This window comes from Numida meleagris, chromosome 12 (assembly GCF_002078875.1).
Source record: "Numida meleagris isolate 19003 breed g44 Domestic line chromosome 12, NumMel1.0, whole genome shotgun sequence".
Classification (NCBI taxonomy): Eukaryota; Metazoa; Chordata; class Aves; order Galliformes; family Numididae; genus Numida; species Numida meleagris.
In genome coordinates this window covers 856150-882286 of record NC_034420.1, presented here as the reverse complement: position 1 = coordinate 882286, position 26137 = coordinate 856150, and the positions used below count along the sequence as shown (strand labels likewise).

At 55.2% G+C, this 26137-nt stretch overlaps 2 protein-coding genes across 10 annotated transcripts in view; both read right to left on the bottom strand.

Moving 5' to 3' along the window:
* Positions 1–6798, bottom strand: part of LOC110405123 (ankyrin repeat and KH domain-containing protein 1) — a 112348-nt gene extending 105550 nt beyond the window's left edge. For all 9 annotated transcript variants that reach the window (XM_021410093.1, XM_021410094.1, XM_021410095.1 and 6 more), the window contains exon 1: positions 6415–6798. In XM_021410093.1, coding sequence (XP_021265768.1) covers positions 6415–6693 — 279 coding nt within the window. In that variant the 5' untranslated portion in view covers positions 6694–6798. The remainder of the gene's footprint in view (positions 1–6414) is intronic.
* Positions 6953–23510, bottom strand: SLC4A9 (solute carrier family 4 member 9). Its single transcript, XM_021410841.1, has 22 exons — positions 23467–23510; positions 22988–23296; positions 21346–21506; positions 21043–21186; positions 20869–20930; positions 20386–20543; positions 20042–20129; positions 19616–19770; positions 18877–18993; positions 18485–18659; positions 17945–18078; positions 17548–17819; positions 15821–15876; positions 15519–15701; positions 15267–15380; positions 13801–13962; positions 12803–12981; positions 12537–12609; positions 9339–9407; positions 8506–8679; positions 8213–8371; positions 6953–7823 (listed from the first exon to the last, which is right to left on the bottom strand). The coding sequence occupies exons 1-22, from the start codon at positions 23508–23510 to the stop codon at positions 7773–7775; spliced, it is 3039 nt and encodes a 1012-aa protein (XP_021266516.1). The 3' UTR covers positions 6953–7772.

Below are 26137 nucleotides of genomic sequence, written 5' to 3'. Positions count from 1 at the left end.
TGACAGCTCATCTCTTTTTGCTCCAATTCAAACAGTGGATTTACTACCTACCAGCCACGTAAGATCACTATTTTATTCATGAATTTGGAAAGGGAAGAGTTCAACAGGGTTAGGGATTTTCCTAGAGGAAACTCCTAGTTAATTAGTAATCCCTCAGTTTTACTGAAGGCAAATGAGAATAACTCAGGGGCCTAGCTGAAGCTTAATATCTAGGAAAAATAAATAAAAAAAAACCCACCCAGAAAAACTCAGAGGGACTTTTCAGCTGGCACACTGTTCATCATGCAGTAAAACATCCATTCTTACTTGACAAACAGTGAATCACCTCTCCCGTGGACTGGCACAGCTTGGTAACTTTCAAAATCCCTCCTGGTTGGAACAGCCAGCCACGCACATTCGTTCCCACTTACTACTCCAACAGACACAATGCAGTAACTCAACTATGGGCAACATCACTCAGTGCAGGACACTGCTTCAGGATAGGGGTGCTCTGGAAGAGCTAAAGAAGAAAATAAGTTTCAAAAACAAGCTACATAACTCTCTTCTAAAAGAGAAGGGAAAAAAATAAGCGGTTTCAGCCCATGAAAAGCAACTACAAAAGACAAGATTCAGTACAGGACCAATCCTCTTATTTACATTGTTGGTAATAATGCTTTCTATACACATCTGAACAGAAGATGCAGAATACTGTAATAAAAATGAGAAAGTTTTTGAGTATTTCTATTGAAAATATCCCTAAGAACTTAAAAAAAAACAACAACAGTATTTTCTCAACTAACATTAATGAGGTGCAAGAGTAAAAGGAAGACAATATCCTCCAGTATGGCGCATTTCTTCCATAAAATTCACTTGCTCAGCATCCCTCTGACTATACCCAAAACGAAACCTCCACAACAAATAGGGAGAGCTAGTTGTCAGAGGGAGAAAAAATAGCTATTTTTTCTGTGTTTATCTATTACTGATGTGTACCAAAAGGTTATAGCTCAGATAAGCATGTCACCCTAATGAAATAAATCCAAACATTAATTCACCTCTACCCACTTTTATCCTCTAATTCAGAGGCAGTGTGGTATTACAACATGGCTATAGAAAACAGTATTTTTACCATTTGGAAGTTAAACTCATGTTTATTTTAATCACAGAAGACCAAGGTCATGAAGTATCAATGAAAATTTTCCATTAAAAATAGCCTCTCAAGCCACAACTTTTCAAAAAAATCCTAAATTTACATAACTTGAACAAAACACTGACTTCTGAACTCTTACAGTAGCGAACATCTCAGTCAGAAAGATGAGCTTCCTTTTGGACTTCAGATGGTACCTGCAACAGCGCACGTGGGCTGCATCCACACATCCACAAGGATCCATGCAGGCAAAACGGAAGCACTTCACAGAAGCTTCAGCATCAGAACTCAACTTACACGCTGAGTTCTGCAAATAGTCCTCAAAAATATGTAGTTATTTCACTTGTTTCATGAAGTTTTAATTGAGAAATGAGCCTAGGAAAGTTGCCTTCTTTGCATGGCAGATTTTCCTCAGTTTCAAACTGAGAGTCACTTCTGCTCCCCTCCAACAACAGCTGAACGTTCCTGAAGTATCTTCACATATGTTACATGACCTACTAAGATCAAAGCCACACAGCCTTCCCACCTGCAGGGGCTAAAACCCGGTTCTGAACTCCCTCATCAAACATGCCAAGCCAGTAACGTAGCTGCTCCCAGGCGTAAAGGTCAGGCCACATGCACATGCAGAAGGAGTGCCCATTTCCCTTCCCTCCACACCTACTCTTTTCTTAACTGAACATCACAAGGATGTCTTGATCTCTAAACACAGGACTGAACACAGCATTACCCTGCTGTCCTCGCAGCTCTATCTCAGAATCTTCTGAGATGGGGATAGGCACAAGGAGAGCATCCCAATGCCAATTTCAAAGGAGAGCAGCTGGGTAGCCCCTTTAAGTCTCTTCATTTGCCAACTGCAGTCTTGTTTTTCACAAATGCCCAAATGAACCCTTCTCCCCTGTCACCAGACAGTAACTAGTTGTCTGGTGAAACTCACGTGCAAATTTGTAACTAGATATAGATGTTCTGCTAAATTTTGGTAAGTCTTTCCAAGGGGATGCACTGTGTATTTATATAATTATATAGCAGCATTTCACATATTTATTTTCCACAGCTATCATTAAAAAGGTTGCTGACATTTATCTTAGGTCATGTAGTCAACTGAGTCAAGCTGCACTGAAGGGAAACCAGAATTCTGCAAGAAATGTTAGAAATCATTTCATTTTTAAGTGTTACTGGAGTTAGCTTAACTTCATTTGCATCAACTTTCTGAATTCCTATTCCTTACGGTTAAGAAAATGCTACTTAAGTTATTTTAAACAATACAATAAATCTGAAATCTGTAAGTATTGAATTGACCTCAAGTCAGAGATACATTGTTTAGGCCATTCAAGCAGTGTCATCTTAATAATGTTCACTGATGTAGCAATATCTTTAATAGATTACATTACCGATTTAAAGCGAACTAAGTATTCACCCTGAATCAAAAAAAAATATATTTTTAAAGTTAGAAGACCTAGGATTTGTGAAAAAATGACTTAAGCCCCAGACAAAATCCCCCAAGTACTGAAATGATCTGGAGCGCATGCCATTCAACTAATATTTCCGCCCATTGTAGGAGGTATGTTATGTCTGATTTTTAATTATGCTTTACGTAAATATCCCCAGAGGCTTATGCAATAGGTAGAGGCTTAAGGCAAGCTGGAGGAGGCAGGTGGCCTACTCTGGAGAGAGAGACCAAGAAGTGCACTGGCTCCATGGCCAAGGGCTGGTGAGCTCTGGTTGCTGTGGGGGGCTGAGCCCCAAGGAGCACACCAGGGCACTTGCTGCACTTAAACACTCACCCCCAAAGGCCACATACTGAACAGAGATCCAAGATCCTTCAGAACATTTGTCAGCACAGCTGGCTTCTCATACTTGATTTACACCAGATTAGCAAACCACACAATCTTGCAAGCACTAACAGTGCCATATTTATCACTTGCTTCAACTCCACATGTCTATGGCCCAGTTTTCTTCCAAGACAGAGTTTGCATGCTCTGCAGCCAGAAGTCCTCCACCACCAAGGACCCTATGGATTCCACATACGTGCACTATTAATCACTGCCCTGACAGCATGCCTTCACCCTGACCTACAGGCTCTGCAACCAGCATCACAGAGCCTGCTTTGCACTCATGCCTTTGGCACCACTCTTAAGTGCCAGCAGAGTTCACAAGGTCTGGAAGGAGTACCAAGATGCATCAAAATTTCACAACAAGCAAGTAGCCAGCTGCATCCAAATCCCAAACTGTATCCCAAGCACTGAAGCCAGAGCCACCCTGCTGCTCAGAACAGAACCGCTGAAAGACTCTCCAAGCACCAAGAGAACCAAAAATTCCCTTCTTTTTTTACACAGGAATAGCAGAAAGCCTCCTGGCCTCCTCTTTCCATGGCCAAAGGCATGCTTCAGCTTGCAATTGTTTCTGTTTGCATGTGATAATTTTAACTGGTAATTCTAGAAAATACTCCATACAGCTGCATTTGAATTTCACCTTACGGACCTCTCACAACTTGGTCACGCAGGACCCATCCCAGCCTCTACTTTCCCAAGCAGCTGAAGCAGCTGCCTGGTGCCTCCTGCAAGCAGGCACTGAGCTGGGACACCAGAAAGCTTCATTCTTCCTCCCCTTTTTGCAACTCATGATAAACACAGCCCCCCCCCTCCTCACTGAGTTCACCTGCAAAAAGGGGACAGCACTCCCACTGAAACTACTTGAAAACCTGATGAACAAAACACAGTACATCTTCTGAAAAGTCAAGCTAAAATGCATTATTGCTCTTCATATTCTCTAGATAAAAACTTCATTATGTTCTTCTTCCTGAAATTCTCTGATGACTTTTTTCTACTTGATCTGCCATTTTAACTAAATCTAGTTACTTTAGCATATTACACTCAGACTAATACAAAGAAACAAAAACCAAATACCACCGCACAGACACAGCATAGCCTACAGAATGCTGCACCATGATTTTCATGACTTCAAAAGTAGAGAAAGGAGCACAGATTAAGGCCGCATGGCAAACGCTCCCATTATTTATTTAATTCTCCCTTCTCATTCCCAATAATTTCACACAGTGGTAGCAGTTGAAGGCATACACCCAGATCAGTGACTCACGACACGAGACCACAGTCCAAATAGTCCCTGGCTTTTCAAAGCAGCACTGCTCAAGAATTGCAGTGTTCCATCCCAATAGCTCAGTTGTCTTTTCTTTGTTCAAAAACAAAACAACCAAAAAAAAAGGCAAAAAAGTCAAAACTCAAAAAAACCCACAACATGTTGGCAACAGGTGCTTCTTGAGTTCTCACGCTCACAGAAGAAAACTGAAAATTCACTTCTGGCCCTCACAACTGTGTTCCATAACCTAGCAAGGCTGGAGAGATGCAAGGCAAACCCTTCCTATCCATGTTTCTTCTACAGGTTGCGCCTCACAACCAGAAACACAAAACCCAAGAATCCCCCAAGCAAGTTCAGCCCCAGAGATTGGCCCAACTCCTCTAAACATGCTCTGGAAATCTCCAAGTGTTTTAACTTCAACTTAATTTTGATAATACATTTTAAATAAGAATGCTCTTTTCAGAGCATTTTTAATACAAGTAGTTTATCAGCTGTCTGTGAAACTTTTTTTTTCTTCAATGTTAACCTCTTATCTTAAAGCTTGCTATTAGTCAAAAGACCAGCTGAGTGCTTAGTGGACACCTGAGCTGCTCAATCTTCACATCCTTTAAATAATAGGGCAGGCTGAAAAGGGATAGCAGAACTCCACCATGTCCATCTTGCAGCAACAGCCACAAACATTGTTACATAGTACATTCCACATCAGTTTCCACCTTCTGTAACTAGTGTTGCATTTTCAAGGATACATTAACATACGAGCCACCGGACACAAAAGACATCCCAGACAGCAGAAACTACTGAATTGCTTGTGTCCTATTCTTTCCTGACAGGCCTACCACCTTCCCAAAAGAGGCAGACCCTTCAACACGTAATCCTGTACCACCCCGCGCTCACAATACCAAACCATTATGGAACATTCTTCTCAAGTGAGTTTTACCTCCTTGATCATTAGATCTTGAGCACAGTTACGTGTCCTGTGTCAACTCACAAGCAAAGCACAAATGTGGGTCTCTGTCAGTCTGATCACTTGTTAATTCAGACTTGTCAGTTCAGACTTCAGCTGGGCTGGGCAAAAGAAGATGATCAATGGAAGGCAGAAAATTTAGACATATGAGGAAAGATGCAGGCTCCCCTCCTTCCATTTCCTCCAAAGAAACGTGTGCATACACTTAAATATCCACTCCTGGCCCTCAAAGACAAAATGATACATAATGCACTGGCTACCATCTTCCTCCTCCTGCAGAAGCACACAAAGGCACAAAATACTGGAGCTGCAACACGCTTCCAAGTGATAGCCACTTTCCACCAACTCCCACTAAAACAACATTAAGTACTACAGCAGTGGCTGAGATCCTAGCTCTTCTTTCTAAAAGAGACAGCAAAGGCAGTCTGATTCACCCCTTGGTGTGCAATGAGTGGGCAGCAGTGGCAGATGAGGCCATCTCTCCCTAGGCTACATAAAGCAGTCCTAGATGCAAGTTTCAAGGGCCAACAATGCTCCACTTGGGCTGGGATAGGGCTCCAGACCCTCCCACACATCCTCCCCTTGGAACCCTCCACATGTTTGGTAAATCAAAGGGAAACACCTCCATTACCCTCTTCCATTTCTTCTGGAAAGAGGACGTTGGGTAAATACCATTTCCATTCCTTAGAACTGCATCTGCCAGGAATTCAGCAGTCTGGGAACCGTAGATTCCTCCTCCAGAGCCCAGCACAACAATACCAGGGGCTGGAGACTCCATTCTGTTTCCGCAGCTGAAAAGATGCCCTCTGTTCGCGGGAGGACCTCACCTACCGCTCAGAACACGGTTCAAAGTGGAAACCGCTCCCAGAGGTCGGGCGGCGGCGCAGCTCGGCCCGAGCCCACCCTCCACACGCCGAGAGGCAGCCGCGAGCGCAGGGCCCGGCCGCTCCGCTCCGCCCCGGGCCAGCCGGACCCACCAGCGGCGGGGCCGAGCCCCTCTCCTCGTTCCCCGGCCGCGGCGCCGGGACCCCGCCCCCGCGGCTCCGGTGCGGCCGCTCACGCCTATGGCCGCGGGGAGGCCCGGCCGCGCGCAGCGCCGGGGAGAACCGCGGGCCGCGACCCCCGCGCCGGGCGGGGCGGCGGGGAGCACCCGAGGCCGGCGGCGACGATCCGGCGCGGCGGGAGGCCGGGTCTCTCAGGAAGCGGCGGCCAGGCTCGGCCGCGGAACGCTCACCTCGGACACCTCGTCCTCGTCGCTGCCTGAGCCGCCGCCGCCGCCCCCGCTCCGCAGCACGGCGGCCGCCAGCTTGAAGTCAAGGGCGGCCTCGCCGGCCGCGGGCGCGCCGGGGCCTCCAGGACCGCCGGGCCCGGCCTCCCCGAAGAGGCGCACGGCCCGCAGCCCCAGCGGGGAGGGCCCGGCCGCGGCGGGCGGCTCGGCGGCGGGCGGCGCGCGGGGAGCGACCGAGTCGATCTCCTCGTCACCGAGGGGGGCGGCGGTGCCGTCCGTGAGCATCGCGCTGATCCGGGGCCGCCACCGCTCGCAGAGCCCAGCCGTCTCCGTCTCTCACGGCACCGCAGCAGCGCCACTAACTTCTCACACCCTACCCGGCCGCGCCGCCGCGCCGCCCACCCGCCGGGCTGCCCGCGCCCATTGGCCGGGCGCGTCCCAACGCCGCGCACTATTGGGCAGTGCCACTGCCACTCCGAGCGACGTCACGCGTTCCCAGCATGCTGCCTTGAGAGCACACGCCGAGGCGGTTTGAGCCCGCTGCCCCGCCCCACTTCCCTGTCCTCGCTTCCTGAACTTTCCGGGGGTCGATTGGCTACTCGGAACGTCAGTCACGCGTCCCGCCAGAGTTTCGGGCGCCAATTGGACAAACGGGCTGTCGATCAACGGTAATACGAGAATCTGGGATTCTGGTTGCCCGGAAGACCCGTCGCTCACAACGCGAGTTGTCTGACGCCGCCCGATTGGCTTCTGCCGCGGCCTAGGCCCTTCCGCCCCCTTCACCGCCCTCTGAAGGTCTCCGTCAGCGCAGAGGCTGACCCCGCCCGCCCGCCTCGAGCGCCCACTGGCGCGCGGCTCTGCCTGTCAACGCGCGTAACCCGGCCGCGAGTGCCCGCCCCGCCGCCCCCAGCGAGGGCGCGATTGGCCCCACACGCCGTCACTCGGATCACCTGCAGCTCCGGCCGGTGACGGCGCCCGCGCGGCCACTTGGCCTCTGTCAGTGCCGCGCGCGTGTCCGGCCAGGTGGGCTCAGTCCGAGATGGAGCGCGGTTTTCCCTGCAGAAGGAAGAGCTGAGCGAATGGCACAGGGTCAAAGAGCCGTTTATTCAAACGCCAATTATCTGTCATTTTCCGGGCGAGTTTTACAATCCACCAGCGTGCCACGGGCCCGCGACACCTGCAGGCCGAGGGCCGGGCCGGGACCGGAGCGGGGCTGCCCGCAGCCCGAGCCTGGGGCCCGGCACGGAGCGGGGCGAGCGCAGGTTTGGGTCCTGCTGCAACGCAGAGGCGATAAGCGCCCGCCAGCGGGCCCTGTGTCAGTGCTGAGCAGGAGGCGAGCAGCAGGCCTGGTCCCGGCCACAGCCCTAGTTCACGGAGATGTTGATCTCTGGTCCCTGGCGATACATCAGCTCGAACTGGAGGAGAAGCGAGGGGGTGATGCAGTTGCCCGCGTTCCCAGGCGCCCTCCAGCAGCTGTGCCCACAAGGAGCCAGTCCCTGTGGCTGCTCGGCCTGCTGCTGGACATCACTGCAGTGCAGGGTGTGCTGAGCCCATGGGCAGGGTGTGCTCTGCCAGCTCTGCTGCTGTCCCCGCTCCCACAACCGCTCGCCAGATGCAAGCACCACAGCTCTGGTGCTGTTCCATCTGGATTCAGAGCCTTGTGCCGGGGCTGCTGGCTGTACCTGCCTCTCCAGGCAAGCAGACACTGCTGCCCGAGCTGTGTGCACTGGCCAGGTGCAGCTCCTGCACAACAGCATCCTGGGGGACAGATGCAAAAGAGCACAGCTCCCAGCATATCACCCACCTCTTCATCAGCATTGCTTTCCTGCTCCTCCTTCTTCCTGTGCAGTTTTCCCTCTGCCTCCTTCCTGGCTGCTGCAGGCATGATGTTGTCCAGCCAGCTCAGGTCATGCAGGGAGAAGATACACTCAAGCGCCTTTCGGATCCCCACCAGGGCCAGCAGCTGGGGCCAGGGCAGAGCATAGGTCAGCACTGTGCAGTGCTCAGAGATGGGGCCAGGGGACTGGCAGCATGGCGCTTCCCATGCAGGTGCAGGTCAGTGGGTTTTAACCAGCCTGGTTAAAAGAGACATCCTACCATCACTGGGAAAACAATGGCAGCTGCAGTGGACTTGATGACCCAGAGCATGGCCAGGCACAGCAGCTGGATGAAGGTGAAGAGGTGCACCCGGCGCAGTGGCACATGGCGGAGGTAGAGGTGATCTGGCTGGTGCTTTGCAGGCATCAGAAGCAGCCGCACTCGGTCCATAAACTGCAGGGAGAGGACAGCAGGCTTGTCACACACAGTACAGGGAAGGGACACCTACACCTCCAGTCAGCTGCGACCCACCTCCCTACTGTGACCACCCCATCACCTAGCACAGAGGGGTGCCAGAGACTGCTCCCAAGGCAGGCCAAGCCCTCTGCCCTGCCACTCCATGCTGTCACCAGGGCTGATCGTGGGATCTGTTGCGGGGGAGTTGATCTGACCAGTGCTACAGGAGATAGGGCCATGGCCACACCACCGCCCCAATCCAGAGGAGCTCTTTCCAGACAGATGTTCAGGAAAAAAGAAAAAAGATGTAGATATTTCTGGAGCATGGATTCTCCCTGCCCAGGGTTTTGCAGGAGTAGGGCAGAGCTGGCAAATCAGGGCTGCTGCAGGGACATTCTGCAGCTGTGGGGAGCTGCTCTGGGCCATCCATTGGTCCCTCTGCTTCTCTCAATCCACCTGGTCCTCCAGTGCAGGAGTCACTCATGCTCCCCAGTGCCCCAGACACCACTCCTTCCCTCTGTGCCATCATAGGTCCAAATTCCAGGCACTGAGCCATGCTGCACAATGTGAACAGGTATTGAGCAAAGCCCTTCCTCCCTAAAACCCACAAGTATCCCAATGCAATCCAGAGGCATGCTCTGTGCAGCCCCGCTCACCTGGATGCTGTTCAGAGCCGCCACTCCCATGTACAGAAAGACCCCATACAGCACCGGCATTGGGATATACTGCAAAACACCAGGATGAGGCTTTAGCAGGGTGCAGTTTGCACTCTCTAACTTTTGTTTCCTGTAAGACCAATCTGTATATACAGCTGCAATGCTTGTTTTCTTCACTTTGAATAGCACAATTTCATTTCATGTATTTTTGCTTATCTTATGGCTCCAAGGGCTTTACACCCTGGATGTGTTCCCGTCTATGATGGGAACTGATGCATGGACATCACGGTCTTCAGAGAAGGGACACAAGCTCTGAGATGCTTGCCCCACTTTCTAGCACATGCTGGGAGTAACCTAGGCTGGTGATAAGGCACCAAGGCACTAGGAGACGCGTATTACAGCTTTGGATTTATAAATAGTGGGGTGGCTGACAAAGCAAAGACAGGCTTTGCCCTGGGATGAGTGACTGAAGGGCCATGGCCTTGCTGCAGGCAGCAGGCAGCTCTGTGAAACAGCACACCAAACTGTCCCCTGCCTGGCATGGGCACAGTGTGGAGCTGCAGGCCAGATAGAAGGTCATAGAATCACAGAATAACCAAGGCTGGAAACAACCTCCAAGGTCATCCAGTCCAACTGTCCACCTATCACCAATATTTCCCACTAAACCATGTCACTCAGTACAACATCTAAACACTTCTTGAACACCTCCAAAGACAGTGACTCCATCCCCTCCCTGGGCAGCCCGTTCCAGCACCTGACCACTCACTCGGGGAAGAAGCATTTCCTAATGTCCAACCCAAACCTCCCCTTGCTCAACTTGAGGCCATTCCCTCTAGTCCTATTGCTATTTACATGGGAGAAGAGGCCAATCTCCACCTCTCCTCAAGCTCCCTTCCAGATGTTGTAGAGAGCAATAAGGTCACCCCTGAGCCTCCTCTTCTCCAGACTGAACAACCCCTATTCCCTCAGTCTCTCCTCATAAGACTTGTGCTCCAGACCCCTCACCAGCTTCGTTGCCCTTCTCTGGACGTGTTCCAGGGCCTCAATATATTTCTTGTAGTGAAGGACCCAAAAATGAACACAGTATTCAAGGTGTGGCCTCACCAGTGCTGAGTACAGGGGGAGTACCATCTCCTGCTCCTGCTGGCAATGCTATTTCTGATACAAGCCAGGATGCCATTGGTCTTCCTGGCCACCTGGGCACACTGCTGGCTCATGTTCAGCTGAGCATCAACAGCACCCCCAGGTCCGTTTCCTCTGCACAGTCTTCCAGCCACTCTGCCCCAGGCCTGTAGCGTTGCCTGAGTTTGTTGTGGCCAAAGTGCAGGACCCAGCCCATGGTCTTGTTGAACTTCATCCCCCCGGCCTGAGCCCAGCAATCCATCCTGCCCAGATCACTCTGTAGGGCCTTCCTATTCCCAAGCAGAATGACGCTTCCTGCCAACTTGGTGTCGTCTGCGTCTGAGGGTGCTCTCAATGCCCTCATCCAGGTCATCAGTAAAGATACTGAACAGGACAGGCCCCAATACTGACGCCTGGGGAACACCACTCGTGACCGGTCACCAGCTGGATGTAACTCCATTCACCATCACTCTCTGGGCCCAGCCATCCAGCCAGTTCTTTACCCAGAAAAGAGTGTATCTTTCCAAGCCATGGACTGCCAGCTTCTCCAGGAGAATACTGTGGGAGACAGTGTTGAAGCCTTTGCTGAGGTTTAGGTAGACTGTGTCAACAGCCTTTCCCTCATCCACCAGGTGGATCACCCCATCATAGAAGGAGATCAGGTTAGTCAAGCAGGACCTGCCTTTCATGAACCCATGCTGGCGAGGCCTGACCCCCTGTTGTCCCACACATGCCATGATCTCCCTCAAGATGATCTGCTCCATAACCTTTCTTGGCACCAAGGTCAGGCTGACAGGCCTGTAGTTCCTTGGATCCTCCTTACCACTCTTCTTGTAGATGAGAGTCACTCTGGCAAGCATCCAATTACCTGGGACCTCTCTGGTTAACCAGGAATGCTGATAGATGATGGAAAGTGGCTTGGCTATGACCTCTGCCAGCTCCCTCAGCACCCTTGGGTGCATCCCATCTGGCCCCATGGACTTGTGGCAGTCCAGGTGGTTTTACAATGGCAGACTGCCCCATGCAGTGCCTCACATGTCTACTGTCTTGGAAGCTTGACTACCCTACGTTCTCCTACAAATGGACCTTGACCTCTTTTGGAGGTTCTAGCAGCGGAGCACAGGTACCATGTACCTTTGACAAATAAACAGTACTGTCTTTATCAGGGAAGGTCATCCTCTTTGACCGAGTGCATAGCTTCAGGAGGGACATACGTGGAGTGGTGAGGGAGGAAGGGGACACCCACCTAGCCAGTGAGATCAGCTGAATCAACCCTGGTGATCAATGGGGTGACAGATGTCACAGCCAGATCGCCCTTGCATCCGGGTCCTGCTACCTCTGGGCTGCCTTCTGTTCTACCTCCTCTTTCACAAGCACGTTTCCCCAGTGTGCAGCCAGGTTCCTGCCATCATGTTGCTCAGCATTTTCTGTTTTTTCTCCCAGGCCTGGTCAGGCAAGGGGGGAGCTGGGGGTCACCTTCTGCTCCCCATCAACTCCCGCTGGAGTTGTGGGGAATACATAGGGTTTGGTCAGCTTCTCTGGCATGAAGATGGCCACTTGAGATGCACTTGAGATGCATCTTGAGATGGCACTTGAGATGCCTGAGCTGGGAGGCAGCTGCTGGTCCTGGGGCTACCACAAAATATTTGTGCAGTCCCATCAATCAAGCTCAAAGCAGAAGTCCCACAGGCAGCCTCAGTTCTGCATCTCACCACTCGCAAGTGACCCAGGTATGGCAGGATGCACAGCCAGGAGCTCTGCCGCTCTCACTGCGGTAGCAGGTGAGTGCTGGCACTGCTCTGGTGAAGAGACAGGAGGTGGCAGGGGACAGAACTGGCTCCTTGGGGGGAACCATGAGCTGGCTGCTTGGGCCATCTTGCAATAATTCAGCCAATCCCTCTGGCCTTTGCCGAATCCCTTCCCACACTCTGCAGTGCTCCTTGTTGGGTGGGTCTCCCTGTGCTGCAGCCAGAGGAGCAGCAGGGTTGGGGAGCACCCTTAGGTTGCAGTACACCCTGCCCACTTCAGAAAGGAGGCAGACACCCCAGAGCCAACACCAGGAGCCAATTTCCATACCTTGAGAATGGGTGCCATGAAGACAGAGACTCCCGTCAGGATGAAGACCACCAGGCCAGTCAGCCTCTGCTCCCTGCGGGCAGCAGTGCAGGAATTGCAGGAGTATCCAGGCTCTCCCAGGCACCCACAGACCCCATCAGCTTGCATGGGCAGCACTTGTCCCCTGATGCCACTGCTGTGGGCAGGAGGGGTGCAGGAGGCCCCCAGAGTGGGGGCTCCAGCCTGGATGGGGAGCAGCTCACAGTGCACCAGAGCTCAGTCCATACCTGATGCCCAGGAACTCGGGCTGCTCGCCTGGAGCCGAGGCAGTGCTCTCCTTCCTGAGGCTCTCCATGTGTGCCAGGGAGATGACAGTGGCCGACACATACCAGGGGAGGCCCATCACAGAGGTGACGATCATCAGGAGTGAGACGCAGAGGAAGTCCAGGTGAAAGCCTGCCCCTTTCTGCAATGAGGGAGGCATTGAGGCCAGGAGTGAGCTGTGGGCTGTGGCAGCTCTGGGGGGCTCTCTCAGCATAATGAGATCAGGACGCTGTCCCAGAGGACAGCAGGCCCTGGGCTACTGCTGACCATCAGGGCAGGTGGTGGATGTTGTAGGACACCAGGGATGAGCTGCGTGGCAAGGCCAGAGAGTGGCATCTTGCCTGACTCTGCCATAAGCATTATTCCTCAGCCCTGTGGAGCCACATCTGTGCCCCAGAGCTCACAGTGACAGGATGAGCCATATGTCCTGGGCAGACGTGTGGCAGGAGCCCTGCCAGGTCCTGCCTGTAACTGAGGGCATTTGTAAACATTATAAACCTTCAGATGGAGTCAAAAATGCCCAAGGCCCAGCCTACAGCCTGATATTTGCACTCCCTTGGTGATCAGCCATGATGTTGCCCAGCCCTGAGGATGTCCACAGCCTGCAGCTGTCTTGTTCCAGCAATGTCCTGTGCCAGCTGTCTCCCACCAAGCCCTACCCACAGTCCCTCCTGCAGTGGGTGATGGAGGCATGAGGGGGATGCCCACAGAGGGAGAGGCTCAGGGGCACCCCTAGAGCTGGTGGGAAGGCTGACACCCCCAACACAGCAAGTCCCACTGCCTCCTGCCTGGCAAGGGCTGAGCCTCTGCAGAAGCCAACACACGAAGACATTGGCACTGCCAATGCCAGCTCTCTCCTGGCTGCCCAGCCTGGCCCAGGCCAGGGCTCACACACAAGGTAGAGCTCCCTGTCTGCAGCCAGCACCCTGCCAGCACCCCTCAACCCCTGGGCCCTGCTCACCTGCAGTTTATACTCCTTGCGGTTAAGAATGACAGCTGTGATCTGCTGGTCCATGAAAATGAGGATGGTGACGAGGATGGCAGGGACCACAGATGCCAGACAGATCCACCAGGGGTTGGCTCCGAAGGGGAAGACAATCCAGCCCCTCATGGGATTCGTGGGCTGCAGAAGGCAGAAGTGTCATGCCAGCCAACATGGGCTACAGGGCCTGCAGCACAGCAGGGTGAAGGGACCAGCCCGTGGGCACAGAAGCTGGATCACCATGGATGCCCTTGGATGATCCTTCCTTGGGAGCGTGACTCATCCAGCTGCCTGCAAGGACTTACAGCTACCCACTGCAGCAGGGCTTATACATGGGCACTGTGAGCTGGTTCTGGGAGCTGGGCACACCTAGAAGAGCACGTGCCCTCCTGGGTGAGTTGCAGGGGCAGCATTTGAGCCATGGGTGGTAGAGGGGATATTGCAGAGCCCAAGCACACCTGGACTACAGCCCGGTTCATGGAAGAAGCAGAGCCTGATCCTTAGCTCTGCCAATCCCTCTCCACACCCAGGGTGGGGAGCCCAAGTCCAGGCTTGAGCTCACAACTCCTGCTCCAGCATGAGCTGTAGTGTAAGGCTGCCCTGCATGTGCAGGACAAGGTCAGGCTATTTACAGACCACAGGACTGTCTGCGGCTCAACCCCTTGTATGCAACAGGGCAGCAGTATAGGGCTGAAGGGCTGCAGGACGGTCATGCCAGCAAGTCCACCGTGCATTTCCACCCAGACCACATCAATGGCAAATATAGCAGCGGTGTGGAGCAGCTTCTCCAGAGGATGCAGGCCTGCTCACCAGCAAAGCTTGCAATGTCCAGCCAGGGCACACCAGTCTGGCAGCACAGTGGGATTTGGGGGAGGCCGGCTGGGGCACCAGGCACAGTCAGCCTGTTTGTGGGGAGAGGTGGGGAGGCAAACTCCCAGAGGCACTGCACAGTAAATCCTACAGTGCTGAGCATCACCAGGCTTGTCACCTAGCCTGAGTAAGCTTGGCATGTCAGTGCTTGCAGCGCTGGCCAGCCCTCGTGTTGCACTGAGTCTGGCTGGGCTGGAAGTATGTAGGGCAGATACCAGCTCTGCCATGGAGCCCACTGTCTCCTCTCTTCTCCAAGACCTCCATGATGGGTGAGACAATGCTGGAGACAGTTCACAAGCTGGGAAGATGAACTGGCAGCCTCCTGCTGGCAAGGGCGAGCCCTCACACACCCATAGCATGTGTGGGATGTGCCCAGGCTGGCCAAGAGCAGGCAAGTTCAAACAAAGGCTCTGTTCTCCTACAAATCCTCCTTCCTCCAGGCTGCGCTTGAGGCCTCACATGAGCCACAGCAGCCCCTGCCCTGATGGCTCAGCCCAGCCACGCAACCAATGTGACGCTCACTGCTGAGCCAGCTGCTCTTTGGAAGTGCCCCTGGTCCCCCATCTGTTTGTCACCTTCAGCTCGCTGGGAACCAGGAGCTTGGGGGTCTCCAGGCCAAGGGCCGCATCAATGGCACAGAAGATGAGGATGGCCAGGATGATGGAGAAGTCACTCACCAGCTTCCGAAGCTGCAATGCCACAGACAGAGAGGCTTTCAACCATGCTGGCCAGGGACCATTCCCAGGCAGCTGTGGCAGAGGGACCATCTGCACAGCCCCAGAAGCACCCCAGGGCCAGCCCCAGCCAGGCGGCTGGTGGGCACTCACCCCCATGGGGAAGTAGCGGCTGCTCTTGAAGTGCTTGAGCATGGTGCAGCAGAGGAAGGTGCCTCCATAGAGGAGGAAGGACAGAAGGGCTATGTCAGGCACATACTGGCAGCTGGTCCCCAGGAGGTGGCCTCCTTGGCCCAGGCACTGGGCCTTGCTCAGTGCTGCTGAGGCTGCAGGAGGCTGTGGGGGTGTGGGCAGGTTGAAAGTGAGGAAATGAGCCAGGGATGTGGCACTGGAGCCAAAGGGCCAGTGTGGGCAGCCTGGTGCTCTGTGTCCCCTCCCAGGAGAAGGATCCGTACCTGCTGCAGGGCTGTAGGTGGAGGAGACAGCGTGTTGTTGCCTTCTGAGAGGTGGCCTGCAAGGCAATGGAGGGAGTCAGTGCCCCAGGAGCAATGGGGCTACAGAGCTTGGCACCAAGCAGCCAGTACCCTGTCCCCAAAATATTCCCAGGAGTCCTGAGCTGGCTTGGATACCCAAGTGGGGCCATGTGGGACTCCTGAGGCATGGGAATGACACTGGGCAGTGAGAGAGCGTGGCCTGCAGCTGGATGCTCTGGGCAGCACCAGGCCAGGGCTGATGCCTGGGAGCAAGAGAGTCAAGGTTTCTAGGATGCATCCCTGGCCCAGCCCCTGCAGACCTTGCAAGGCTTCCTCACATCCTTCATGGTTTTGTTGTCTTCTCACTGCTATGTTAAAATAGTCCTCCATCAGCTCTTCCCACAGCCCATTTCCAGCTGTCCTGAAGCGGGCCAAACTTCAGATCTTCAGGGTTATATTTTCCAGCCCTAAGTTGTGTCTTTGGCATTGTAAAGGCTTGGAAAGGGCTTGGCTGAATCACCAGCACACTAACAGTCAACAGCAGCACCAAGCTCTGCCTAGCACTGGTGTTTCAGGTGTACAGTGCCATGGCTCCACTGCCACAGTGATCCTGGAGAGTTGGTGATCACCATGAAAACAGAGACACATCTCATTCAGACCCTGTAAAACACCCTCTGAATTATAGACCAGATTATAGACTAGAAAGAAAGTATGTTGAGGTGCTGCATGGTCTGCTGAACTCCCCAGTTCCAGTGCTCCACACCCCCTGGCCCCAGGCTGCAGGAGCTGAACTGCAGCTTGCCCCACTCCCAGCACTGCTGAGGCACCAGGAGCACAGCCCCAGGATGCTGCAGGTCTCTGTCCCTGCCTGAACCAGAAGGCGGAGGGAGGGGAGCAAAGGGGGACAGGCAGTGCCAGTCCCAAAAAAGGGAAAAGCTGTTGGGAGCAGCCTGACCTGGGGTCGCAGGCAGGGGACAGAGTACACTTGTGGACACTAGAGGCAGACTGGATGCCTGCACCAGATGCTGGGAGCTGGGCTATGCTCTTAAGGCCACTACATACCAGGTGACCAGGAATACAGATGGTGCCCCTGTCCTGACACCAGCCCTGCAGCAAAAGGGGCTAGGCAGGAGTCCCTGGTGTGGGGCAGAGGCCATGCCAATGGGCTGTCATCAGTGACAGGAAGGTAGTTCCTGCATCCCACTGGGAAAGGTCTGGCTCAGACCAGTGCAGGGGCAGGACGAGGTGACATTTCCATGCATCTGACTGTTCACTCTTATGCCTGCACCTAAGCAAGGCGTGGGGATGCTCAGGGCCATAAGGGAGCACCAGGTGCCAATATGGCTGGGCAGGCAAGGTGGGATTGAGTAGTCTCTCCCCTCTGGCTGTGAGGCATCCTTGAGCTAGACATCCCTCATCCTTCTTGGGGACTGCGGTGCTCCTTGGGGCCACACTTAGCACCTGTGGTGCCTGGGACACCACCTCCTGCCATGCCTGTATCCTCCATCTCCCCGTGCCACTCTGAGAGAGGTGTGGAGGCCAATGCACAGCAGGCAACGCCAAGGCTGCCATGCTGGGGCTCTGTCCCTGGTAAGGCACAGCCCCACGAGCATGGTCCGGAGCTCTGCCCGCCAGCATTGTGCAGGGACTCTACCCAGGGGCCATGCTGAGTGTGTGGGCAGGAGCTGTGGCAGGCAGCTTGCACTCACCTGGGCCAGACAAGTTGCAGGTGCAGCTGTACAAGGTCACATCGTCAGCCCGGTAGTGCCAGTTGATGGGGAAGGCTTCTGTCAGACTCAGCATCTTCTTTAGAGAGTCATAGATGAAGATCAGGCTGATGAGGGCACAGAAGCCTTCCTCAGTGAAGCGGGTGAAGTACTGCACCAGGTGACTTGCTTCAGTGGCCACCAAAACCAAGCCAAAAAAGGCCACCCAGAGCCCAATCCAAAGACGGAACTCCAGGTAGTCCAGACCATAGTCCCTAGTGGGGAGAGTAGCCCAGACCCTCACTATGGCACTCAGCCATGTGAAGGCAGCCCGTGCCAAGCTCAGGGACAGAGCAGCTGGGGGCTGCCACTTGAGGAGATGCCCCCACACAGTTCTTACTCGCTGAAGGAGAAGAGGAGGCGCTCGAAGACCAGAACTGGGCCAGTGCTGCTCAGGATGGTCAGTGGCTGGCCAGAGAAGAGGCAGAAGATGGAGCCAGCAAGGGCAGTGCCCAGGAAGCTCTCTAGCACGCCCTGCAACACAGAGGGATGGTATGCCAGGACCAAGTGTACCAGGGGGACAGCACTCAGGTGCTGTCAGCCTGATGAAGCCAGCAGAAGGGCAGATGCTGGGGTGACAGCCCCACAGGCAAGAGGGAGGGGACACAGGGCATGTGGCATCCTGGCTTGGCACTGGTGCCCTGGACAGCTGGGAAGGGTTTCAGCACTACCGTTGCTCAGGCCCAGCCAGTGCTCTGGGGGTGCCAATGGAGAGCAGTGCTGCAGGAGGCCCTGCAGCCTGGGTGAGCAGTGCATGAGCAGGGAGCTCCATGTGGCACTCCCCGGGCAGCCTTGCCCTGAGGAGTGCTGGCAAACCCCACATACCCCACTGCCCTGGAGCACAACCCATAACCAACTTGGTGCCCCAAGGCACACTGACCTGCATGTTGGCTGTTGCATCCCCCAGCATGCCCCCAAAGGTAATGGCATTGGTGACCGTTGCCAGGTAGATGTAGAGAACTGCTGACAGGCACTGGATGTGCATGGCATCAGAGAAATCACTGCGGTACCAACGTGCCTTCCTTCGGATGTCTCTGAGCAGCCCGCCAAAGAGCCTGCAGCAGCCCAGAGAGGAGAAGAGGCAGCAGGGCTCTGAGCACCCTCCAGCTGGCCATGGCCACCACCAGAGAGCAGAGAGTCCTCCCCTTGGAATCACTGGCCAGTGCTGGTTGGAGGCGGTGGCCCTGGCAGCAGCGATCTGCCCAGTGGAGCAAGGACTGATGTAGAAGGCAAGGCCTCACCCCACTTCATCGCCCATCTGCATGCACTGACCTTCCTGTCCTCTCCAGCTCCTCACTGGTATGCAGGTGCGCCGGGCTGGGCCTGTCCTTGGCAGCTGTTGTGTTCCCATTGCAGTGAGATTTCCACTCCCGCAGGTGCACGGAGACCCTAAGGCAGAGCCAGGGGAGCCTGAGCAGGTGGGCTGCAGACCAGAGCCCTCAGGACATTGATGCATCAAGAAGACGCTATCAGGGGACAGTGAGGATGGAAAGGGGACAGGGCTGGAGGGAACTTGTGTATTCCCTGGCAATGAGGGGGAGTGGGAGGAGGACAAGAAGTCTCCTTCACCAGCTGGCAGGCCAGCCCCTGAACCAACCCTACACAGACCAGATATGGAAGAGGAGCTGGGCAGAGCAGGAGGCATCCTGCTGGAAGGTGCTGAGGCCCCACATTCCCAGCAGCTCTTGCTTGAACACTGCATGGGATGGTTTTGCCACTCCCTCACTGGCAAGAGCCAAGTGGAACTGCAGAACCAACAGCACCAGGGACCATAGTTGTGGTCTGCATCAGCTGGAGCTGCAAAGAGGCTTGGCCAGGAATACTTCTTTGACAAAGGCTGGTTCCTAGATAGCTTCATCCTCATTGAGACCCAGATTTCCTAAAAGTCCCTTCCAACCCAAACCATTCTATGATTCTATGATTTCAGCATCACAGGCTTGCAGAAGAGGTCTCCAGCTGGGACCCTCCACAGGAGCCAGCAAAGGCTGTGGGTGTCCACTCCACAGGATACCTCTTGTTCGGGGACAACAGGAGGCTTGGTGGAGAAATTCGGTCACTGGGGTCCCACTTCCCAGGAGGAAGCACAGTCAGCTCATCCAGAAACTCATCAATCCCTGCAATGAGGTCTTCTTGGTGCTTAGCCTGCCGGGCAACCCTTTGGAAGAGCTGTGGTGAGATGCAGCGGATTAGCCACAAACCCCTGCATTCAGCTAATCAGAGCCAGTCTGTAGACATCCCTGAGGAAGGCACGCATGCAGTTCATTGCAATGGATGTGGTTAGACCCTATACCCACCCAAATTCTTTGTTTTCTAATCCTGGGCCAGGGAGGCTGCCAGCCCACCCTGTCCTCTGCCTCCTCTGCTGCAACCTCAGTATCCTCAGCTCAGGCCCCATTCTGCTGCTGTGTGCTCAGGACAGCTGCTGTGTTAGGCTCACCTCATCTGTCAGCAGTGTGGCCATAGCCCTTCCAATCTCATGGTAGGCTTTCGCTTTGGCTTGGGGGCCCAGCAGAATGAAAAGAAACCTGCAGACAAGACAGCAACCCATGAACATCACAGTACCAGCAACTTCTCCCGGGGAGCTCCTTTTGAGGGCAGGCAGTATGCTGCCAGATGCTTTGGGTGTCTTCTCCTTTGCTTTTACCAGGTAAGGTCTGTCCACTGGTGCTGGGCCCACATGGCTGTTCTGTGCTCCAAGGCACAGAGCTTAGGGGATGCAGGAGGCAGCAGGGATACTGACAGCAGAGTGGGCTACAGGGCCACTGGATGCACTCTGGTTACCTGCTGGGTAGGGCAACTTCGGTCAGTGAGCCAAGGGTCACAGCCTCTCTTAAGCGAATGAAGACGGGAAATGGCTTCTTCAGGAAGTTGACTTCCCCAACCATAACGTTGGCTACTTCAGACCCTGGCAGGAGCTTCTTCTTAAATCGATTTCTCAGCTGAAAGGACATGAAAAGTCAGGTCTATGTGGGACGGCCGACTGAGACCAAGCTCCAGCTTCCAGCCTCACCACTGACTGTCCCCAGCCCGCCTCCTCTAGGCCGTGACCTGGAGGCTCTCTGCCTCCCGCACAGAGAACATGTCAGGGAGGCTGCGTCCTGCAGTGACAGACACAGGTCCTGACCTGTAAAGCCTTTCTGTGCCATCTCTGGGCAGTGCTTTTCAGCTCACTTAGGGACTAATACCAAGAAACTGATGCATTTCTTGGAAAAATTGTTTCTCCAACAGAGACACGATCCATCTGCCCAGCCCCTCCCACCCTACCTGCTCCTTCAGAGGCATTTCTGAGAGCTGGGTTCTGGGCTCAGGGTAGGATTTGGCCTTCCCTGCAAAGAAACAGAACAAGCAGCAAAATACATGCACAAGCAAAAGGTCAGTGTGGTATATGTCCCAGAGGCAGCAGCAGCACGCCAGCCCCCACCATAGTGCCAGGTGTACCTCTGCAAGGAGCAAGGCTGAGCTCTGTGAGCACACGCAGCGGAGTCACAGTGGTTCGGTGGAGCGGCTGTTGGAGCAGCAGGGCTGCCAGGCAGTCCTGCAGATCAGGCTCCCATACCTCAGGCTGCACGGAGAGTGCTTTTTCTGCAACACAGGGGAGCACTGAGTCCTAGCTCTGCCTAGCCATGGGGCTCTGCTGGAGGAAAGCCCCCTTTGCTTGAGGATCCAGGTACCGTCACTGCTTTGTCTAGGGATCTCCTGGTGGCCTGGCTCCTGTCCCATTTCTTTGCATTCCTCACGTACCGATTATTTCCTTGAAACTGTGGGCACTCAGATCCAGCAGCACTATCCCCTCCTGTAGGCATGTCCTCAGCTCAAAGAGGCTGTGCAGGGATAGTGCTGGGACATGGGGCGTGCTCCAGCGCTCCCCTCCGTCTTCCACCTTCTCTTCAAACTTAATCCACCTGCCAGGGGAGAAGCACAGTCAGGAGCAGGGAATATCTACTCTGGTGTCCTGTGCTCAGCAGCAGGAGCGCAGATCCCTAGGGTTGGCGTGGGCATGGGGCCCTGCCACCCCACACCTCATTCTGTTCCCCTGGCCAGAGGGATTCCACCCAGCACCACAGCCAGCAGTGCTTGCTGGCAGTCAGAAGAGAAGTATTTGGAGCCATTTGCCATGGTCAGGTCGTGCCAAATCCTTGCAGAGTAGCAGGCACAGAGCTTCCCTTTGTCCCTTTGGCGTGCAGCATGGGACGAGCACGTCCAGCGGCACCCGCAGGGCAGTGCTGGCCACTCCTCAGGGCAGGGTCCAGGGCAGCCCACTGCCAGGCCTTGGGGCATGGCCTGGAGCGCAGCTGCACTGGGAGAGGAGGGCCAGGTGCTGGGAGAGCCTCAGCATGCAGGCACGTGGCTCCAGACCCCCAGGCCTCTGTGGTAGGCCCACTGCTGCGTGGGGACTGCCAACACGTCTCCATGTCTCCTTTAGGCATCCCTGCTGAGCTGCACAGGGGCACCATGGTGAGGGGGCACCTCCTAGCCATGCTCCTGTCCCACACCAGAACTGGAATGGGTCTGGCTCTGCTGTGCCCTCGCCCAAGATCCCATCACCCTCCCCACACTCCACCTGCCCTCCTGGCACTCGGCTCTGCCCCCGGCTTCTTCTGACTCCTGCTACCCTGAACATTTGAGCCATTTCCAGATTTCACTTCTGCTTCCCAGTGCAGCCCAGCTCCACTCCAGGAGTGCTGCCCCCTGGCCAAGCCTTTTTTTACAGGTCACTCATGCTTGCTCTGAAAAAGAAACCAAATAATCTCCCAGGGCTTCAAGGTACATGCACTGGGATCATGGCCAACGACCTCTCACACCTGCTGTGCCCCAGCTCTCTGAGGTGAGCAGTGCACCTCCTTTCCCATCAGTGGTTTGTGGGAAGAATGCATCCCCTGCCCTGAGAAAGAGCTGCCCAGCGCCGCTGACTGCTCACACTGCACCCAGGTTTCACCTCTAATGCAAATGTCCTGCAGACCGCATCCTTCTGCCCAGTTCTCCCATGACGTCCTCTTTGCCCATTTCCCACAGAGCAGTGCTTTCAGTTCTGCCCAGCCGGGCAATGAAGTGCTCCCACCACTGGCTTGCTGCTGAAGACTTGGAGAGGCAGTGAATGCAGAAGCAGAACTACGTGAATACTATGCAAAGACAGGGTGACCATTTGCACCCAGCCTGACACCATACCCTCACAGAAGGCAGAAGATTTCACATGAAATGAGTCACTCAAAATCAGGAAGAAGAGTTTCCTGGAAGGCTCAGTGCGGACACTGGAGGTGGCCGAGCAAACCGAGCACTTCACCAGGGTAGGGCACTCCTGGGGCTCCCTCCAAGGCAGGACACTTACAGCCTTCCCCCATGCTCCCGGTGTGCTGCCAGACCCTGCCCACTGCCCACTGCCTACCTAGCCGTCTCTCTCCACGCCAGGCCTGCCGCAGTGCTGAGCAGCTCGTTGAGCTGGACGAACAGCAGTGGGCACTTTCGGTCCCCCGCCTCTTCCTGCTGCAGGATGGCACTGATGCGCTCAGCTGCTGCGGAGATGCTCGATGAGAAGATGCTACGGCCGATCACTGTGTGGAGGAGCTCGGAGCTGCTGGTTGCAGAGTCCCTCTGCTCAGGCTGCAGAGCTGGAGCCATGCCAGCTGGCCCAGGCGCTTCAGCTCTCCTTGTGTGAAGCAGCCACGAGCCACATGCACTGCTGGGCACTTGCCTTCTGCAGCACTCGTGGCGTCTCACTCGTCACACTCTTATAAAAGTTGTGAGCAAGTTCAAACTGGCCGCAGACCAACAGCCAGGAGCCAAACCCCAAACAGTGTTATCAAAACACAGTGGCCAGCCCTGAAGGCCTTGGTGTCAGTGGCTCCTGCTGCCCCAGCTGCCCACCTGGGCAAGAGGCTGGGGGATCCCAGCTCTGCCACCAACTGCATCAGACCTGGCCTAGTGGGTGGCACAGTCCATTGCTACCCACCTGGCTCACTGCAGAGGACATGAGCATGATCCAGACAGCTGCTGCGTTCACTCTGTGATGATGACAGAGAGGATGAGGTCTGACTCTCCCAGCTAAATGTCACACCCCAGCACCCACACCTGTCCCTGAGGCCAGCAACAACTTGCACCTGTGCTCTGGGAAGAAGCAATGTGGCTCTGAGTCCTCTCAAACCTCATAGGACTTTGGAGAGCTCATGGTAAGGCCAAGAGCAAATCTCTGATGGCAGGGTCAGTGCATGGGATGGGAAGTGCATGGCCCTGTGGCAGCAGTGCTGAGGCAGGGGGACGTGGCACAGTGTCCCTGCTTGCTTTCACTGGGCTGTGGGGATGTGTGACTGGGAGGGATGTGTCAACGCTGAGGGAATCTGGAGTGGGGCAGGAGGGGCCAGCAGGAGACAGCCCGCATTCCCAGGGCAGCAAGGACACCCTCAGACTGCCACTCCCACCCCACCGGAAGCCTGCAGCTGGAAGCTGGAGTGGCCCCAGCCCAGAGAAGGGCTGGGAGCACCAAGTGATGCCCACGCCGCCACGCCAAGCGGGATGGAGATGAGTGCATGATGTTGCCACAACACGTGGCCCTGCTTGCACGGAGTGCATTGCCGCCAGGCTTTGCTACCTTCACTCTTTGCAAACAAACAGCCTCATTGTATAGAGTGCAAATACCACAACACGTAGCACAAACACGCCAGCAAACACAGGCTGCTTGTACTGGAACCAGCCAGTCAGCCTGCTCAGGAGCCAGTGATGGGAGCAGCCTGGCACGGGGCCAGGCACCAGTGTGGCAGACATCATGTTTCAGGGCAGCACGGGTGGTCATACACTTTGGCCCTTGTGCAAAAGGGGAACACACTGGATTGAAGTGTGCTGAGATCTGCTTTGCAGAAACTGCAGCTCAGGCTCAAAGGGCTTGGAGCTGAGAGTAAGGCTGGGAGGCGGCTCTGGTCCCCACTAGGCCCTGGGATGTGCCAGGTCCTATGTGCTGGGCAGGGACAGGAGCTCCTCTCACATGTGGAGTACAAGTCCTGCGGGCAGTGACTGAGGTTGCCAGAATTGCTCAGTCTGGAGGAGGCTCAGGGGAGACCTCATTGCTCCTAGCAGCTCCCTGATAGGAGGTTGTAGTGAGGTGGGGGCTGGCCTCTGCTCCCAGATAACTGTGACAGGATGAGAGGTGATGGCCTCACCTTGTGCGGGGCAGGTTGTGTGTTAGGAAACATTTCTTCTCTGAAAGAGTGATAATGCATTGGGACAGGCTGCCCAGGGGGGTAGTGGAGTCACCGACCGTGGAGGTGTCCCAGAAATACGTAGACATGGCACTGGGAACATGGTTAGTGGGCATGGTGGGGATGGGCTGACGGTTGGACTTGGTGACCTCAGAGGTCTTTTACAACACTAATGCTTCTGCGATTCTATGCGCTGCTCAGCCTTCCCTCTGCTTTCCCCAGGTTGCTGTGAAAGGTCAGCCCACTTCTCCATGAGGCACCCCGTCCCACCCCAATGGGATGAGACCCCTCCCCATCAACCCTGTTATCCCAAGGCTACAGCCAGAACTGTGCCACGGCCCTGTCCTGTCCTGTGCCTGCATCCAACCGCTCCTCCCAGCCCCCAGCAACCAGCAGGTGCTGAATGGGGCCACCCCACCAGGATCCTGCCTGCCACAGGCACGGAGAAGGAAGCGGCGCACGGCACTGCGGGGGCACAGCTGGCACGGGCACCTCGGTATCCTTGGTGCTCAGACCATGCCCTGGAGCTGCCGGGAGGAGTCGGGCGGAGGCAGCGGAGCTGAAGGCTGCCATGGCCGCGGGAGACCGCAGGAGGGAGCCCGGGGGGAGTGGGCTGCCGGCGGGTCCCGGGCTCCGCGGGGCGCTCCTGGGCGCGGCAGGAGCTGGGAACGAGTGGCCCGGGGGCAGCCGTTCCGCTCTCGGAGCGCCGCTCCGCCCCCCGCTCCGCCGGGATCCCTATGCAGCCGTCCTACCCTGCCTGCTGTGTGCCGCGACCCCGTCTGTCAGTCCTCACTTTGCCCTCGCTTTAGCGCTGGCCCTTTTCTCCCTTTTCTCCGTCTGCCACGGCTCGGCTACCACATCCCGGGGAGCGGAGCACTGTCCTCGGGGCTGGACTCTGGCACCCGAGTCGTCCGGAGGCCTTTGGCACCCTAGCTGCGCTCTGCACACAGCCGCACTGTTTGCTCTGCAATAACGGCGTTTTCCTAAAGAGTGTGCCGGGGTGCGCAGCTGGGCAGTGTACACCTGCCAGCAGGGCTGTGGGGCCACCTGGATGGGCGGCTGCTCCCAGCACGGTGCCTGCCTCGTCCGGGCCTTCCCAGAGCAGCCCCAGGGAAGTGGAAGCATGGGAATGCAGTAGAAGTGGTTTTGCCCCTAGATTTGCTGGTGATCAATACGGAGCTGCAAGGAGCTGAAAGGGAATTGTAAACTTCTTTATCTTTCCCAGAGTGTTTTCTCAATGTATTTGATGTATCTTCGAGTTTGGCTGCTGCTGTGGTTCCTCCAGAACAGCCAGTTTTTTCAGCCATTTCCCTCTGTCTTTCACACAATGGATAAAGAGCGGTTGA

Coding starts and splice junctions, on each gene's coding strand:
- SLC4A9 (XM_021410841.1), bottom strand. CDS start 23,510: ATGCAGTTGGTGGCAGAGCTGGGATCCCCCAGCCTCTTGCCCAG. Junction 19,771..20,041: donor CCACACTGCTGACAGATGAG/GTGAGCCTAACA, acceptor ATCTCACCACAG/CTCTTCCAAAGGGTTGCCCG. Junction 8,372..8,505: donor CCATTGTTTTCCCAGTGATG/GTAGGATGTCTC, acceptor CCCTGGCCCCAG/CTGCTGGCCCTGGTGGGGAT.